At 39.0% G+C, this 19,845-nt stretch overlaps 1 protein-coding gene across 7 annotated transcripts in view; it reads right to left on the reverse strand.

Annotated features, from left to right (window-relative positions):
• The window catches only part of PDE8A (phosphodiesterase 8A), a 130,867-nt gene that overhangs the window by 30,634 nt on the left and 80,388 nt on the right, over positions 1-19,845 (reverse strand). For 6 of the 7 annotated variants that reach the window (XM_074880074.1, XM_074880072.1, XM_074880071.1 and 3 more), the window contains 6 exons: positions 9,010-9,066; positions 6,395-6,585; positions 5,177-5,233; positions 3,021-3,078; positions 1,451-1,539; positions 1,142-1,220 (listed from right to left, as the gene is read on the reverse strand). In XM_074880074.1, the coding sequence (XP_074736175.1) occupies positions 1,142-1,220; positions 1,451-1,539; positions 3,021-3,078; positions 5,177-5,233; positions 6,395-6,585; positions 9,010-9,036 (501 nt within the window). In that variant the 5' untranslated portion in view covers positions 9,037-9,066. Of the gene's footprint in view, positions 1-1,141; positions 1,221-1,450; positions 1,540-3,020; positions 3,079-5,176; positions 5,234-6,394; positions 6,586-9,009; positions 9,067-9,156; positions 9,555-19,845 lie in introns of those variants that run through there. The other variant, XM_074880073.1, reaches the window with a different exon arrangement.

The following is a 19,845-nucleotide window of genomic DNA, read 5'->3' on the forward strand; positions in this document are numbered from 1 at the left end:
CAAACCATCACTATTCCCCTGTCCAGGCAAAGCCCAGCCAAGTAGATTGGAAGAAGTGGAATCTAGTAAAGCAACTTTCTCTCTGAACTGAATGTTGCATTTCGCTGCAATTTTGCGACCCTTGCCCAACAAAACTGAAGACTGGTACCCATAGCCTACACCTTCATGACTCTCTCACTAGCCAACTTACAGACACAGGTCCTGTCATAACAGCACCTGAACACCTCACAACTTACAATGTTTCAATATGAGGGAAATGAAAAGGGTGCCACTGGATGCCCTCTGTTCCTAAAGGTTCCTTCCAAAAGGTTACCCCCCTGTGTGAGAAAACCCTGCCTGTTGGAGCCCCAGAACTCTTGCACATGTCAGTTCTTTCATATTCTGGGACTGTCAGCAGAAGGACATTTGGTCTAAAAACACATATTTAAGACTTCAGGATGTGTTCTCTTATTTTTGTAAAAGGGATGAAGGTGGCACATACTTCAATGAAATTGCCACTGTCAAGATTTAGGTCAAGAGGGTACAATTTATATGCATGTTATAACTCCCAGAGGCTTAGACTCAAGCTCTTTACTGATAATAAAATCACTCCTCACAGCCTTCACAGGTAGGGATGGAACTAACTCTCTTATAATGACGATGTTTCTCAGGACGGCAAACCTAAGCACAATTTCTTTTCCCTTTTTTAAAGAAACTGTTAAGACAGGATTACATTCAAAAACAGTTGGCCCAAGAATTCTGATGCATCAAACAGTATTAGATTTAAGGAAAAAAAAAGTGTACTACCCTTATTTAAATAGAACATCAAATTAACATACAATATTTTTTGAAAAGAATGCATATAAGCCTGTGGCTGCATTCATTCATGATATAAAAAAACATTACAAAAAATAAAAACAAGAGAGTAAATCCTTACTCATTCAGAAACAACAATCTCCCTTAAAATTGACTTGATTTATGCAAGATATTTTAAATGGAGAAAATTTTACTCTACAGCTAAACTCACTCCAATCTTTTTAGAACCATTAAGTTAGGTTAGATTCTTGTACTGTAAGAAAGAGTAAATGTAACCATGGATGAAATAAAATACACTCAGTCCACAGATCAATTTTCTGTACCTATAAAAGTAACTGGAACAAACCTGTATTACATGGTCTTCACTTGTGATTTCAATGGCTTCTTGACTTTTCTCTAATGCTGTAAACAATGAATTACACGCCCTGGAGACAAAAAAGAAGGCATCTGATTAAATTTAATCCATGTAATTCTTACTGCATATGACAATATGTATTGCAACTCCATACTGAATAATGTTGTACTTTAATGATTAACATATTTTCACCAGCTAAATGATATTCTATAATTAACTACAGTACAGTAAAACAAATACTCTTTTAAGGATGTGGCTGAATCGGTATACTTTTGTTGACAATGTTTTTGGTAAAATTACCTTAGTTTGAATTGTGCCTGCACCTCTCCAAATTCCAGCTGAATCAACTCATTGTAACAGGCCATTATATTAGAATTTTCTACATATCTCTGCAAATAAAAATTAGAAATATTTCATTAATACACATTTCCATACTCAAGGGTATGAAGCTCTGTTTTCTTTTGCTTGATAAAGAACTAAAAAGGAGTAGATATGCCAAAAATGAACATGCTGTAACACAAGCAACATGAAAAGATTATTTTTTGGGACTAGTAAAATTCTTCAGGTTACTCCATTTCGAAAAGGTGACAGATCCTCATGGCAATGAGGTTCAACCAATCTGTTTATTCTCTGATTGTCAGCATGATCAATATATAAAATGATCTACTTCTAATGAAGTTATATGCTTTCATGCTATGTATGTTAAATAAGAGTGAAAAAACAGTGTGTCTCAAGTAATCAAAATCTGAGATTATTATGAGTTTCCAATTGCTAATACCCCAAACTGTATATGTAGAAGAAAGCAAAACTTCCTGACAAATATACCTGTCATTGGATACAATTATTCATTCTGGGGCTTGTATAACAATGACCTCAGTATCTTTGATGTTTTTTTAAAACATCTCATATTTACCAGGTATGAGCCTGAATGTTAAATCTTTGTTCATGCTAAACTGCCACAGACATTGATAGTTTTGGAGGGAAGATTGATTGTCAAAGGTAAGTCACCACATCAAGGCTGCTAAAGAAAATTCTCTTTGCTTTGCCATTAGTCCCATCTTCAAGGATCTGATCCATAAATAATTCAGAACCTGTGTCGGATTACTTATGTGCCCACTAAAATGACTCTGTACATATAAGTACAGTTATTTTCAGGCTAGCATTTCCTTTATTAGGACCTTAATGCAAATAAGAAAATAGGTGCAAATAGATTGTGATGGGATAGCAAAAAATCTGGTGAGGGTGCAAACAAATACTCTGAATCACATTATAAATCATGCACATTTTTGTTCCATTGTCAGATGAACGCAATGAGGAATCCACTCCACTGACGCACTAATAAGCCCCTTCCTGCTTAATTGGAATAGTTGCCAAGGAACAGATTCAATGTAATACTTTCCAGGTGCCTCCAAACAATAGATAATAGCACTTGACAGTGTCTAAAGCCTGTTTACAGGTGTGAATTGGCATTTGATAGAAAAGATTTCCCACAGCACATTCTGTTGCTCATTGCAAGCTGCTCTCTGGCTCTGCTATAGTCACTAGAGTCAATTTTGCCAAAGTCAACCTTTCAAGCAGAGCATCATGTACTTACTCTGAAATAAATGTATAAAGTAGAAAAGTCTCAGCACTACTTCTTGTATTCCTGAGAATGTCCATTTACTTAGTCAGCATTATTCTAATTCTACTGGTGTATGGCCATTCAGAATTGGGATATATATATACATAAGAATGAGCAGCGAATGAGCAGCATGAACAAGATTTACAGGTTGGATTACTGACAGTCACTGACAGCCAAACTTCTGGATAGTTTCTTGCATGACAATTTTGGAATGTCAGAGCAACCTACTAGAGTAGAAAACACACATACCCTTGTGAAGCCGGCAGAGATCAGGGGCAATATTGATGCCTCTTCACGATCAGCATGCCTTTTAAAGAAGGATGATAAAGTCAGAGATTATTTCTGTAATCAACTGAGGCCCAATTTCACAAGCCATTGATATACCTGTACACCAGAAGTCACACTAAAGGCTAATATGGCTAGATCCTTACAAGATGAATAAAACATTTTTCTTGGTTTTTATAAACTTTCATCTGTGGCACAGATAAGCTCACAGGTAATGAGCTGCTTACATCACAAAAAACAAATGCTTCAAGAAAACAAATACATTAGCTAGATTGTTGGACTATTCCTTCTTTTTCAGTACTGGATTCTTTGTCGTTTATGCTGTCTCTAGTCAAAGATGCACTTGAAAGTCTACATGGCTGGAATCTGGAAGAAAGGCCATTATGTTAAGTTTCTGTAAATGAGCAGATGAAAGCTGGTCAAGTTTAGCAGATGGCACAATAGCTTTTATTTATGTGTGAAATTTTGAATCTTACGGCACCTCTTATTTTTGTTTATTGTGCACTTGTTTCTTATGCATGAAGAGAACGATGCCTACCAAAGTACAAGGTTCGCCCAAGATTAAGCAGAGAGAGAAGGGTAGCTGTCAGAAAAATCTCCCCATTCCTCAAGCCAGCTATCTGGTAATGCTGCCTCCCAGAAGCGCAAAGAAAGAGGACAGGCATTCAGCAGGGAAAAAACCAAAAACCAAATCAACAAACTGAACCGCAGGAAAATGAAGGAGAAGACCCTCCATATGCTATTGGCTAAATGTCAGACTTTTTCACAAATATGCTTTTTTCAGCACGAAAGGAAATGTGTGAAAGTTCTCTGTCCGTGAAATCCTAAATGGCGACTCAAGAATGCTTGTGTTTCGCACATGGGAACTTGACACAGTCAACTCAGTCCCCGTGGAAGGCAAACTCACTTCTGAAGTTTCCAGTAGCCAGGGATACTAGACATAGCTGAAAAGTTTGAGAACTCAAGCTTCCGCGATATTGTCACTGCAGGAGGCTACTATCTTGTCCCAACACACAACCTGAACATTTTGAAAAGACAAAACTGAATTGCAGGGAAAACCCCCTTTTGAGCAACTTCCTAATTGTGAGTCAGCAAGCCCAGCTTCCAAGCTCTCCTCACTTTTGAGAGGAACTGCTGGCTCACAGCACCACAGGTGTTTTTCTCTCTGATGTACACGAAGAAGCTCCTGAGTTACTGTTTGCTCTTTTGCTCCTTTTTTTCCTCTTTTGTATTAGTTTGATGAAAGACAATTGTGACTGTAGAAGCAATGGTTACCATAGTCAGAAGACTTCCTGGCATAAAAACATCAAAGATGATATTCACAATGGAATCCCTTGAAATGTTTAATTAGGGTCTCTTGTTCACTAGAGATGGTGGTGGAAAACAGGATTTTTAATGGGAAATTTCAACACCTCAGAACTGGTTTTCAGAATAAATGTTTTCTGAGAAATGGATATTCCCAAAATTGTACTTTGAGAAAATTATCTTCCATTTATTTAATTTCAGAATAAATATATTGCATTTTTGTCAATTTTACATTATTTTATGATATATAAGTAATGTTTTCAGAGGGAGGAGGAGGAGGAAAAAAGCATATGCACTGCTTTACTGAGATGTCATAATATAGTATATTTTATTTTAAAAACTTCTGTGGTCAGATGATACTTTAAACTGATCAAAATGTTCTACATCTTTTTTTGTAACTCAACAGATCTCCTGTTTGTGCTGAGATTAATCAGACTGAAAGACAGACCAAGAAAGGTTCAAAGTCCTATTTTAATTAATACTAAAATACAGATCTATGAGGCAGTTCCACAGTTCTATACATGATGTTGCAGAGGTTATTTGAAACATACTCCTAAAGCCCCCAGTGATCAGAAGAGGGGAAAAACCAAACCAAAACAAAAAAATCCAAAGTGAGACCTCTTCGGTAAAAACCAGAATTCAAAAATCCTGTCCCAGTCCTGTGGTCAAGGATGGTGAAAACTCTATATGGTATAACACATTATCACTAGCACAGCAAGACGTTCTAATTCAAGTTTCTAAATGTAGTATTTACTTTTAGAATGCTAAGATTTATGTTTTGTTGATCACATGAAAGTACAGATATGAGTATTTACCTTCGTACTACTCCAATAATGACTGTATTTTCTGAGGGTTTCGTTGTTCTGATAGACCTTTAAATAAAAAGCAAGGTCATTCAACATTTTTTTAAGCTCACATTTCAGAAAACATAACTTTACAGACTCTTCACACAGTACTTTTCTTTAAATGTCTCCTTTAAAGGGTTTAACAACAAAACAAAAATCAAATCCCGAGCCTGACAGACCACTAGGAAAGGAGAATAAATTTATCAGTGTCTGAGACTCCATGAAAAAAAGACACAGAGAATGTAGATAAACCTAAACCTCAAATACTCTCAGTGGGGGAACAGCAAAAATTTTCCCCCTTGAAACGGCATGTAATGGACTTGTTTGAAGGACTTGGCCTCACTCATTTAAGCAGCATTTTACTTTATTCTATGACAGAATGGTAAAAATGTAACAAGGGGAACAGTGCTGATACTAGTCTTTGCTTGACAAAGATTTTATCTACTTACTTTAGTTTAGTAAGGAGAAGAGCCTTTGTCCCAGTACGCTGAACCCATCACACTCACCCAGGGTACATAATCTGACCCTGCCACCCCCACCCCACAGGCTGTTATTTAGTCTAGACACATTCCCATGGGTATTTCACTGGAAAGTCACTGAAGCAAGGCAGCACTGCCTGTCAAGTCTCTGTGGAGAGACTCAGAAAGGCAAATCCTTTTCCCCTTTCTTCATACTTTACAGCAGTTTGTGAAAGTGTTTTTGGAATCAGTTTGCAACTTTGCTCTTCATAACGGATTTTCAGATGTTGTAGGTATGGAAATGTGCACACAAAACACTGCCTATTTGCATCTGGAGTTACTCAACAGCAAGTGACATTTCGAAAAATTCAGAGCACTAATGAAGTGAATGTATTCACCAAATTGCTTGGTGGCACATGCAATCTTTGCAGTTAATTTAATGTACAAACAAGAAACCAAGTATTTGAAAAAACCCCACCCAGTTCTATGGCAAGAAATTTGTACACTGTGGCTTCAAGCCAGATCAAGCTTCAGATATCCTAGCACACAAACAAAAATCTCCAGCTATCAGATGTAAAGCACTGAGGTAACATTATTTGATGCTGCCAGTGGACATCTGTCCAAAAAATATCAACATATGATAGATTTTATAAAAGGGTCATATAAAAGCAAAAAACTTTGATGATGTGTTAACTACATAGTTAAGCATTAATTACTGACATGGTCTTACCTGCATAATGCTTCTGCATCAAAGTATCTGGAATGTCTATGGTCAATAATGATAATGTCATGGTGTTTATCAAGAAAACATTCTAATGCAGACTCAGGTGTCCTGGCAATATTACATCGAAATCCGGCTTTCTCACATGCCCAGCAGAACCCGTTACTCTGGTTATCTTCTTTGGCAAACACTAAAAGTACCTGGGTTAAAGGCAGACAGTGAATGATTACAAACAAGTCTTACATATACAGTAGATTCTGTGACATTTGCCTGTTCTTAACATGTCTTTTAAAGTCACTTCTAAGGCTTAATCCATTGTTTTTTATAGAATTGCTTTCTACAGACTATTGCTTTTTATAATTGTCGGTATACAGAGGTGTTTCAAGTGGATACAACAGTCTGCCAGAGCCATTTATATCCGTATGGGATGAACAAGTTTGGGAAGTGGCGATCTCGTCATTAGCTACAAAGACAGCTTAGGCAATCAGTTGAGCCTAGATGCCTACGTTTCAGACACTGTGCACAAAATAACACTGAGTCTACTTTTCTTCACTGAAACTGTCTGACATACAACCATTTCCTTGGGTTTTATTTTTCTTGCCAGGATCATATTCCAGAAAAAAAATGCCGTGGTTCACCTTGTGTGAATTAACATTTAACAGTGCTTCAATGGCACGATGAAAAATGTGCTTTCCTTTACATCTCATTCTACTTCCCCAAAGTACTGGAGGCAGCCCACTCTGCAGAGTTTCTGGAAACTACAGACAGGCCGGTCAAGATGAACTCAAGCAAGACTGAAACCATAAGCAGTACCTCTCTATATGGAGTATGTCCCCATGTGACTCCTATGCAAAGCTTGCCATGGGATTTATATCACAGAAGGAGGTTACCATGGTTGAAATCCAGAACTGGAATTCACATCTATAAGCCGTATTTGCTCTGTCCTAACCTGCTGTATAATTGTGAATAATATTAATCTCTCTGAGCCTTTTTAAAATCAATACTATGCCTATATACTCAAAGTATGATAAGGCCCAATTCCTTCTAAAATGTATTTCAAATTTTAGGATTGAATACGGTACAGAAGATAAACATAAAATCTGCTAAGGAAGACTCTCACTGATGTGACAGCTTTGCATCAGGATAATATTTTGTATATGAAAACTTCTTTTGCCTGAAAGAATACACAGAATGACAGACTACAGATCTGTGCTAGTGTTGATTTTGTGGATGACTCAGTATATGCAGCCTTTTGGGAAAGATGGATAACCAAACCAGCATTCGGTCTATTGTCCCAAGACACCAATCTTTCGGTAATTTAATCAAAACACACTTAGATATATACTTTGGTCAGACAATAATGTGGAGCATGTATAACTCCCACCACATCCCACTGCCGTTTATCTTCTGGGTGATTTTAGGAATTCCAGTGCTGGTTACACTTTGGACCAGGCTGGTGGAATGTCTACCAGTAAATCTTAACGTTTCCATGTAGTGCATATTTTTGTAAGAATAAAGGACTTTGTACTCATTTAGTTCAGATTCCTTTTATAGCAACCTGCAAAACTGTTTGCAAATCATGTCATAGTTTGGGCTATATTTAGTGAAGTTAATTTATAACACTCTTTAAAGAGTGGAAGAATGGTTTTCAGCAACAGCACAGCAAGTCAGCAGATGTGAGTTGCATGATTGACTCTGGCACATACGTGATGTTGTCTAACTTCTCCTTCCCTCATACCTGCTAGCTATATTACCAGGATAAATTGGTAGAAGTGATACAATAATTAATAACAATAAAGGAGGCAGAAATATTCAAGGAATGTTTCTGATTTATACTTGGGGAACAGCTGCATGAGGCTGTCCTAAGATCTGATGTTTGATATTATTACTGTCTGACAGGTTGGGAAGATGTTGAACTGCAGTTCTTGAAGACAGACATTTTCAAATTACCAGGTCCAGATTACTTTCACTCAGGAGTTTTGTAATTACTGACTGAGGAACATCTTGGATTATTAATGGTTCAGTATGCCTTGGGATACAGGGGAATTTTCAGAGGAAGTCCAAAGGAGTCACGTATCTGCAAACCTCACACCCATCCCAGATAAAGTAAGGGGACAACTGACATACAACCTTTATTAATAAAGAGATAAAAGAGAATTAATTAATGCCAGTCAACAATGAATAAAAAAAAATACTTTGCCAAGCTCACTTCACACCTTTTGCCATGATATTGCAAGTTTGGTTGATGATAGTAATAATGCTGGTGTAATAGACCTGGACAGGACATTTGGCTTAGTATCATTTTAATAAGATTTTGATCAAGAATTGACTACCAGTAAAATCCAAAACAAGGCACACACTAAACTGATTACAAGATAACTGATAGCAAAAAGAACTACAGATAGCTCTATTTTCATGAGCTGAGAGATGGTTGGAGAAAAGAGTTAGGCAGGATTTTTAGGATATCACATAGAACGTCATGATAAAAATCTGTACGTGCACATTATCACTTGACAAAAATGCTCTGTGAACATCTCTATACCCAAGAAAATCTAGTCATAAATTTTAAGCTAACAATTGTGATGTTTTAGAAATTAAGACTTCAGTTTGAACTGTTGTATTACCTGAAGTTGATTTTGATGAAGTCTCATAGGGCCAAACTGCACATCTGTTACTGGTGCCTAGAAGAAATAAGAAGGGATCTTATTAATACATATACACATAGGGAAGAAGAAAAATTAGGTCTGTTAGAGAAGACGTTTCTTATTTACCACTGTCTTCACAGTTATATTGCTATCATTATGATGCTGCTTCTTCATGAGGGTCTTATTCTGCTTTTGTAAATTTAATGCTAAGCTGCATTAACACAGTTAGAAATCAACAAGATATTCTTCAAATCATTTTTTTATTGTTATGTTAAACATAAAGTAATGGATTAGTCATGAAAGTTTGGCAGACAGATTGCTATTTTTCCATATCCTCTGTATCACTCCAGCCATTCTGCAAACCATGGAAGTGTTTAAAAATTGCTTTTTTTAAAGTCCACAAAAAGCATTAAATCTCCAGTAAAAAGACAAAAATATGTAACGCTGCTCATAGAATTTCACATGTAACAGGTGCCCAAGACTGCTACAAAACCACACTAATTTCATTTCTCCAAGAGCTTTTTGCTGCATTCCCTCCTTCCCATCCAGCCCCTCCAGTGAAGGTTTCAGAACTCAGATATTTGTACTTGACGATGCATGTACTCAGCATGCAACTTTGCTTTGAAAAACCCTGCAAAAATGCTGCCATATCATGCTTTCCGCATGCCAGTGATTCCCACATTAGATTCTGTTCAACTAGCACAGGCAAACCGTTTAGCTTAGGATGCACAAACTGAGCTGGGATCCTTCCTTCTCATGTGTCACTTCAAGGAATAGAGGTCAATGACCAGAAGTGCTGTTTATCGCAACTGTTTCTCTTTGATACGATTAATCATTAATCAAGCTTGAACATGAATGACTCTTCAGCTGGTATGGGATGGACTTTCTAAAGTAGTTAAACACATAAATACACAGGGAGACTCTAACAGGATTACACAGGTTATGTTCTTTGGGAATTCCCACGAGGCAAGTATCTGCACTTTCACGTGCTTAAATATTTTTCACCTCTTGACTCAGAAATGAAAACTAAAAAGCAGGAATAACAATGCTCCCAATTCAAAATGGGAAACAGAGTCCCACCAATGGTCCATAGTTACATAGACTCTTCAAAGGTAACTGGAGTAAAAAAGCAGAACAAAATTAATTTTGGCAATGCAGTAAATGAAAGACATCTCTGGATTCACATGTACAAAGAAAAGATCTGTTGAGCACAAAGGTGGCATTTTTACGTCGTTGTTTTTCAAAGCAAAACCACACTTGAAGATCAGATTTATTGCTTTGCAGGCTAGAATTTTTCCAATAAATAATTTTAAAGAATCATCAACATGTCCTACAGAAAAATCTTTCAGAATCACATGCTCCATTCTTTCTATGACCTTACTGCTCCATTGCTCAGCCCTCAGGAGTTTCTCATGTGTGATTCTATTTATTTATCAACTTGAAAATCAGCACTGCAACATTAAATAAGCAAGAAACATGAGTCAAGGAAAAATGGCAACACAGTACCTGCAAAAACAAGACACGAATTTGTGTTTGCCTGTGTTATTTAAGAAGGCCTCTAAAGCTGATGTTAAAATGACGTAGAGAGGGTTTGGATTTACTCTCAGTCATTCTCATCAGACCAGCTTAGTTCAAATACTTTTCAGTCAATTTTTTCTGATTTCGAGACCAAAAATCTCTCTTCAAGTTGGAAAAATCAAGCTGCCTTATTCTCCCCTGTGGGCCATCATCCAATTATTCAAAATCTGCACTAGAAAATAGCATGCTTTTGCTGATAATGCACACAGCAGGAGGGAATCCAGCTCTTCGCACCAGCGTTCCTGGTTTTGCTGCACTGACAATAGTAACTACTTGTTCTGAATCAGTAACATCAGCAGAAACACCTGAAGGACACAGAAGGGGCGTATCTATCAAGAGATGCCTTTTTACAGCCACTTCTCTGACTATAACCACACTTCAAATTAAATTTTAAAACATTTAGTTTGTACACTCCAGCTGCCAGCATAAAGCAAGTGTTTTCAGTTTCACCGAGAGATGGGCCTGAGCTGTGAGGTTCAGATCCAGAGCTGAACTTCACTGGCATTTGGGTGTATATAAAACCCCATCTTTCAGGCCAGCGTACCCTTGGACTATCAGTCCCAGTCCAAGGGGAATCTCAACAAATGAGATAAACCCAATATTGCCAGTTATTGCTTTTCTGATGCTTCCTTCTCTTAAAAAGGTTGTGAATAGTCATCAAAATATTTAAAGGACTGAGCCTGAAAAACACTTTTCTGCCAGAAACCTGTGGCCATTTCTACACTGAAAATACCTGTCTATGCACCATTTAAGCTTAAGTTACAAGCAGTGCCCAAATGAGAAAACTGTCTTGTTACATGTTAACTTGCTGTTCTGAGTAGAAGAAAAACCCCAGCCTGCATCTCAGCTGGAAAATTTTGGTGAACTCCAGTTAATTCTTAATCCTGTTGAAATCTGTTCAAATAAGTTGATTAATCATTTCAACTTCTTGTGTGCTGCTAGTAGCACTGAGAAGTAACATGCTGATTAAATACTGTGTCAAAAATCAAGGATTCAGCAAGGATTAGCAGAAACTCAACTATAGGTGAACTAAATGAGCTTTTAAAATACCTCTAATGCTGCAAGCTTGTAACAAAACCAAACCCAGCCAAAGCTCACATGTATAGTAACTGCACAAACACATCTTCCTTCACTCACTTCTTTTGCTACTTCTTCCTTGAAGTTTCTTTCCTACTTGAAAAACAAAAACCCAAGTACATTTTCAGATTGACAGACATGATCTATGCACGTGACAGCCTTCCAGGCAGGCACAGACCTGTCAGAAAGTGTATGAGAAGACATAGGTAGAACGAGTTGCAGGTTCCTGGAACTGATCGTGATAGAGCTGGGTCCCTTGCCAGAGACCAGCTGATTCAAACCTTCCAACTAAGTACAGCATATGCGACTGTGGCAAAATCTGAGCCCAGAACACTCTGAGCACCCTGACTACAAATGCAAGTCTTTTGAAAATCCTTCCTCGGCCAAACAACCTTAGTGGCCAGCCTGTAACTTGGAGCCAGGGACCAAATCAAGCAGATGGTAGGAAGGGATCCCGCGGCAGATTTCTGACAGTATAGCCTGCTCTCATTGCAGCCCCATACTTAAACCATCCCAAGAGTACAGGCTGGCCCCAGGGCTCATGGTCTCAAAGACATTTAATGCTAGAATAGTTTGCAACGGTAACTAATTCACAGGCTTTTGAAAACACAAACCTTTTTGGCTCATCTGTGCCAGCGCAACTTCCACAATAGCTGCAGCTCAGTTCCTCCAGGTCTGGGGAGCAAGAGATGCCTGTAATAGCAGGCTGCGGGTCAGCAACTACTAGTTAGCTTTAATTGCAGACAGCAGCTCAGTTACTGCAGCAAGTGTTTACACTCTCTGCTTAGAGACACAGCAGATAATCAACTCCAGGCTACTTTAAATGCTTACACACAGCAATCGCAGCCATTTTACATTCTCTGACCCGCTGAACTACTGCTGGTATCACTTATTTTCCCCAAAATTTGCCTTTCTTATTTGAACACAGTACTTTCTGTCCTGTCAAACCAGGCCTGGTCCTGGCACAAAGTGAGATTCGTCCCAAGGCAATGACATTAGCCACACATATGATAGCTGTCAACAGGGAGGTCTTCTAGTGACTGCTGTATGCAGCTTAACACTCACTAGAAATGATCTGCATGTTGTAGCAGCTAAATTGCAAACACTGAAATTGCTGATAACAATACTTATGTTTCCAATGTCCAGAGAAAAGTGAATGTTTGGAAAATAAGAACAACTTAAATGGGCTTTAAAAAGACAGACCCAAACAACTGTGACTGATGTGATTAAAGTACAACAAACTCAATGTTGACCTGATATAACCTGGTAAAGTACTTCTCACTATGAGTCATTCTTCACATTTTAGCAGAACAGAATCTACAAGAATGGTGTGTGCATGGTTGCTGGGTTGTTTTTTTTACTTCCTACAGCTAGAAAAACTTTAAATGAACTTGCTTGATGAATAAATGTAGAAAGGAATCAAGGGTGGAAATAAAGCCAGCTTGATCTACATGCTCCTTATGATGATAAACTGTCTGGTTGGCATGTGGGACACATCAAAGCAGCCCACAGGTCTCCTATTTGCTAGAGGTCTCATATCTTGGCTTTCTCCAAAATGCCTCTCTTACCATTACCAATTGGAGAGGAGAGCAAACCTCCTAAAAGGGCAGACTCAGCCCCCAAAAAATCCTTTGGCTATTAACTCCCATGCAATACTCCTGCTATGGAGGGGCAAACACATTCCTTCCAGAGGCTGATTTTCTTAAGTCACTTCTTTTATGAAGCGTTTGTGGGATGTTTTGAAGCAGAGCCCTGCACAGCCCAAGATAACCCTTGTCAGAGCCGGACTGCGGGCTGCTGCAGCACTACCCACTCACAAGAAGGGCTGAACCAGGAGCTGCTGGTGTCCTGGAGAGCAGGAGCACTCGCCTGAAATCCTCCTCCACAACCCACAGTGTTCCATTGCTTCCTTTCTGCCACAGATGGGGCTGTGAGAATGACAGGAATGACTCTTCATCTGGGCATGTAATCTCCATGCACAGCCCTGGCCTCCTCCTAGTATCCCTCCTTAAAGGGCAGCTGGCAGCATTTCTGCTCGTGCTGCTCATCTCACCTTTTCCAGGTTAGAGTTTGCAGGAGGAGATGTGACAGCTTATTTTTCCTGCAACTGACTTGAACAAAGAAGTGACGTAAACTTTTGCTGAATGGATTGCAGATGGAAACTGCTGCTGTATGTCCAGCATCTGTGTTTAGAAAGCTGACAATGAGAAGATAATTTCTGTTGGTAGTTTAACACTAAATAACTACCTCTTCGAATAAAGACTTCAACCTCAAGGCTCTGACTCATTATAATATATGACACAGATAACTACAGTGATGAGACATAAGACTATCACTGGTCCTAATGGACTACAGCCAGCAAAATTCATCATTTTACTCAGATCAATATTTTAAGACATCACAAAAAAGTGTTTTATCTAATTTTAAAATATATACTTAAGTTTTCTACATACACTAAGTACATGATATAAATCAGCATGAGTTGACTCATCACAGCAAGATTTGACAGTCTTGATCATCAAGATATGCTAGGAGCTATAGGACTGTTAACATAAACTGAATTTTGATAATTCTAAGAAAAACAAAAGGATGAATTTTATAAAGGAAAAAATACCCTTTTTCTTAACCTGCTTTTTAAGCATAGATTTATCATCCCAAAAAATGAAAGCTCAAATGAACTCGTAGATTTATACCATACTTTTAACTCATTCAGGATCTATTAACAGCAGAAATTTGAATTCTATATAACACCCTTTCTCAGAAACCTTAGCCAAAACCTCTTGGATGCTGAAAGCTAGGAAATAACCCACTCAGTCTAAACTGGCATGACAAGGTCCAGGAGCTAGTCCACCCAGGTCATAGCAGCATGGTGCCTCTATCCGAACAGAGGGGGGCTTTGTGACTTGTTGTGGCTAACATTTCTGGCTAAGAAAGTCTCCATGTTCAGGATCAGCTACAGGTTTTCGCTGTTCACACTTTTCTTTGTTTACAACAATCTTTATCACTTCCTGAAATATATGAATACTAATCCAATCCATGGTCATTTACCTATTTCTTTCTCAGTGGAAATCTACCTAAGGAGAGAATTTAAGACTTAGCTTCCTATTTTCCATGCACTTTCTGATTGACACTTAACATCATCGTTCACATCTTCCTTGCAGACCTTGACAGCACTGTTTTGTTACAAACTTAACGTCGGTGCAAGTTACATAAAATGCTGGCTGAGCACATCTTCCTATCACACACAACTGTTTAGAGCATAAAATGAATTATACTCCATAGGCTGAATTCCAACCTGGTTAGCAACAGTGAAAATTCAGAGTAATTCCACCAAATACAAAGAGAATATGCTGGATTTACTTCAGAGTAAATGAAGTGGGAGTCTGGCCCCATGCAGCTACTTCTTTTGTTGTTTGGAGGCCACAGCAGTTTGAATAAAGAATAAGAGGGAACAAAGTATCGAAGGTTTCTGCCTTTGCTCAACAGATTCAAGGACAAAGGTAAGCCTGGCTCCCAGAAAACCTAAGCTGTATGTATTCAGTTTATTCTTTGTTGAAATACAAAGACAAGAGTTCTGAAAGGCAATTAAAATTTACCAAAGCTGCTGTTCAACCTAGATGAAGCCTGTTAATTCCAGCCCGTAATATTTCTTCCTATTTCTGATTCATAAAAGATGTAGACAAATGTCACAGACTCAGTAATTTACATAATGTAGCATTCTGACTCAGTGCAATTTGCTTCGATAAAATCTAGCATTTACATTAATCTAAATCAGGTTCCCACTGATGCATCTCTGTCAACAAAACAGTATCGGTTTAGATCTATATTGTAAGGTCTGAAGATCACCTGAGGTGCCGGTATCTTTTTCCTTTTATCTATTTTCTGTTTTAAATTGATTCCTAGATGAATTATCTGCGATGCTGCCATGTAACAATACGACAGTGTAAACGATGGGGTAACATACCCTCTGTTTTCTTAATCCATTTCTTAAGCTTTAGTACCAGTTGTGAACCAGATTTACACTTAAATGAGCTATTGAGAGCCAAACTCTGGCCTCTGATTCACTTTATTAGCAACACAGAATTTGGATAGCTTGCAGTTTTTGTGAGAAGAAAAGCTTTATTAAGCGTAATGAGTTGCCAGAGCTCTCAAATCAGGCTGCTGGCCCTGTCAGCCACAAGACCCACGCCCTTATTCCTGACAACACCTTTACTGCTCCTAAAATATACCCCCTCTTCCACTGCCCAGTCTGGAGGCAAGTTTCGGGTTAACCCAGGTCCTGACAAAGCTACCCAGAAGATACCTACATCCAGCTGGGACTGGACTGCTTTGCTGGTGTGCCAAGAACCAGCGCTGAACACTGTGGCTATCCCAGTTTCACCAGGCCTCTCCTGGGCCTGAGGAGGGCCCTGATGATTTTTAGCTACGTGTTCAGCTTGCCACACACATGCCAACCATTATTATATATGTTTGTTTGTATTCTGGGCCTAATTCCCCACTGCATTTCTTCAGTGTTATTCCACTGCAATAAGTAAAGCTAAATTAGAACAAAACTGGAGTAATACTGTTGTGAAATCGGGTTCGCTGCCTTCTAGCACACTTTAGACACAACTAAGAACTCTCATTTTCTACCGTTTATAAATTCCCCCCTTATTCGTTATAGGAAACTTCAGTTATCAAGCTGCAAGCATAGCACTAGCAGAAGTGAATCATTCTGTTTTGTTGGGAATAATTAATGATGCTGTCCCAAAGTGACTTTTATTATTATTTGTAATGTCGTAAGGTCTGGGTGGCCTCTGGTCCAGACAAGTGGCCCACTGTGGTAACGTTGTACAATGACAGGACAAAAAGACTGTCAGCAGTCCCTGCCATTGTTAAAGGTCACAAATTTTACACAGAACATGCTAACAATTTGGGGGTATTTTTTAGCTCCTGATAGGGTGTTTAAGTGATAAATGTCATTGTCACTTAGTGTGCCTACAGCACTATTACACGGATCTCAAAACTTGTAGGGGGAAGAAATGGTTGAATGTAAAAATGGAAACAGCAAAGTAACCAAGGCACCAGGGAGAGAGCTAATCTCAGCATACCTCGTGCTGAGCCTCAGCATCCCTCCTTGGCATGGTGTTGGGTCTCTCTGCTACCTGGTCAACCAACAGCAGCAGGCATTAGTAATATTGGGACCATTTGATAATAGCTGATATCTGGAAAACACCCACTGATTTCTGAAATTCAAAACAATAGTTCCTGATAACTCAAACACAATTTTCATTACAACTCGGTAACCACAGTGTTATTGTGGGTTTCTACAGTGAGCAGATACAACTCCAGCAAAGCAACTGTGCAAATCTCACACTATGAAGAGTCCTCATTCTCAATAAGCCGTGCACCAAAAAGGGACAGAATAAATCACAGACAAGTCAGGAAAAAAAAGCTATCTACTCATTAATCCACACTGACTTTTTCTGTCCAAAGAGAACAAAGTTGAATGGAAACAAGTCCTCACATCAAAAGCTATTCAAATCTAGCAAACTGTATTTGCTGCAGCATCTACCTGATTCAGAGATCCCTTATAGACCTGTATGCTGTGCACAAGCACACAGGGCTTGAAATTTCATCTATTTGTCTGTTTAGAAGAGAAAATATGTGAATCAGATGCTCCACAACAACCCTGGAGATATGAATACTCTTAACACTGGTCTGTGCTGCATGGTCATCATTTTGCCAAATGCTTTTATGACCCACCAGCACTGAATTTAAAATGCTCTAGGCCTTCACCATCTCAAGATTTGAGATGGCTCACTAGGGTCTTCATTAAGGTCCCCACTTTCTGACTGAGAGCTTTTCAAGGACTTCTTCATTCAGGCCACATATGCACAGATCTTCATCTGAAGGCTATGAGCTCTCCCCATGTCGGATCCCTGGGCTGCTCACTAAACGGTAGCCAAATATTTTTGTGTGGTGAGGGCATGCTGTAGTGCATTTGTAGTTATATCCTGCACTAAGAGAAAAACAACAGCTTAAATGATCTGGCTTGTACTTTAGAAGAATTTCTTAAACCCTATAATAATGGTTTTCTATACATAGGTTGCAGAAATGGATGCCTTTATCAATGCAAAAAAAAAAAAAAGTAGTATGAACATTTTCAGCTGTTCAAAGCCAAATGTAGTTTTTAAACATTTATCTTTTTGGAGAGTCCAGCTTAAGGGTAACAGGAACAGAATGTGCAACAAGCAGAAACTGAATTGTTTCAGATGAAAAAAGAGGTAATATTTAAGGCACTAGCACCTAATTCCATGTTTTATTTGTTTTTGACAAAATTCAAGAGTCAGCTAGAATACCCTGCACTTCAGAGCAAATGTCCTCTGAAGTGAGGCATCCTTGGTATTCTGGGGTTACTCGCAACTAAGGGCTGTGATTGCCTTTGTGAGACGCTACCTTGCAGGCAGCTGAACAGCACATATGTGTGGATATTACACCTCTGTGAGTTTCTGCAGCTATTCCCTTGTACTCCCAACAACACTGAGACTGCTCTGTTTTCTCCTTTGCAAACAGGACCAGCCACACTCTATCTCACAAAACACTTTAAAGGCAGCCACATAAAAACAGTGAGTCTAGCAATTCCCAGAAGGCTGAAAGACCTATTTCCTCTCCCCTTTTCCCCTCACCTGACACAAGTCTGGTTACTCCACTGGCTAGGAGAGCTATAACCAAGCTCTGGGGACCAACCAACTCCTCATACACCAGCACCAATATAAAAGTTTCAGTGTGCTATCCTCTCTCATCTGTTGGCAGAAATAAGCTCTACTCAGATGTAAAGGCTAGCCAAGAAGACAGAGAAAATTGGTCTTTAAGTCTTGTAGGTCATCAGTCAATTCGAAACCCAAGCATTAAAATGTTGGGGTTTGCATCACTCCATACAAATAAATCCATCCTGAGCTTTACCAACATCTTGTCTAACTGAAAAGGAACTTCTCATTTGCCTACTGCTGCCTCAGGTGTATTAATTTTGCAGACAGGCTGTAGCTGACTTTCCATCCCCCCACTTGAGCAGACGCTTTAGTACAAATACTACATTCTTCTGGCCCAGAGGGAAATTCTTGCTGCCTGCACTTTAACAGTTGAGCTGCACAGCACTCTGGGAGACTTAAATATGGCACAGTAGTTCTATTGTTTAATATTATTAAAACTGCTTGCTCTCTTGTGATTCTGCAAGATCCTTGAGTTTAGCAATAAGCGCTAATCTGTTTCATATCTATCAGCTAGTTCTCTTCTTTCTAGTGGATAACACTTGATAGTTTTATTTTAAAGATGATTACAGATGCATCAGGATATAATAGATCTCCATCATTATCAGGTTTTTTCTTCCTTTACACACATGAATTTCAATGGCAGTTTTCCTCAAACCATCTGGATTTGAACAGAGCCAGCTGAGTAAAAGGAAGTTCCAGTCTATCAGGAAGATTCCCAATTACTTTCTTTATGTCAAACAAACTTTTAATGCCTTGATCTATCAACACTGCAGTCACCACAAACAGACCAAGCAAAGCAAGATCATACAGCACAAAAATAGCATAAACCAGTCAGTGTATCTGCTAGGCTTCCTAGAAGATCTCTATTTTGTCCTAAGCCTCCATTTGTTATGGAACAAACTTGCTTCTTCTATTGTCAATAATAACCCACTGCTTGTGCTGACACAGTTCAGTCATTTTTTCTATCTGGTGCCATCCATTATCATAAAAGCATACATCTCCCAAGCAGTGTCAAACGGCCTGCAGCAAACTGCTGTCAGATTACAGTTGAGCAGGTAGCAAACTGAGATTACGCCTCCTGACCAACTGAGAACTGCACACACGCTCCTGTGATTGCTGCTTTATCTTACACATCTCCAGCCTTCGCATATGTGGGCATCCTGGATGCACCAGTTGATTTTAGTCCTCTGAGTCTGGATGGTGTCAGTATGGAGCTGTCTCCTTCTCCTCTTCCCCATTCTCCCAGCCATCTGCCATGCACAACACCTTCACACAGCTTACTCAGGTGTCTGTGAACCTGCTGGACACCGCTGGCAAGTGGTTCCTGTATGGTCCAAAAGGTGTGCTCTGCCCACTTTAAGTAAGCATGCACTCACCTACGCTCTATCTGGTACCCTGCCTGGGAACT

Source organism: Strix uralensis, chromosome 11 (assembly GCF_047716275.1).
Source record: "Strix uralensis isolate ZFMK-TIS-50842 chromosome 11, bStrUra1, whole genome shotgun sequence".
Classification (NCBI taxonomy): Eukaryota; Metazoa; Chordata; class Aves; order Strigiformes; family Strigidae; genus Strix; species Strix uralensis.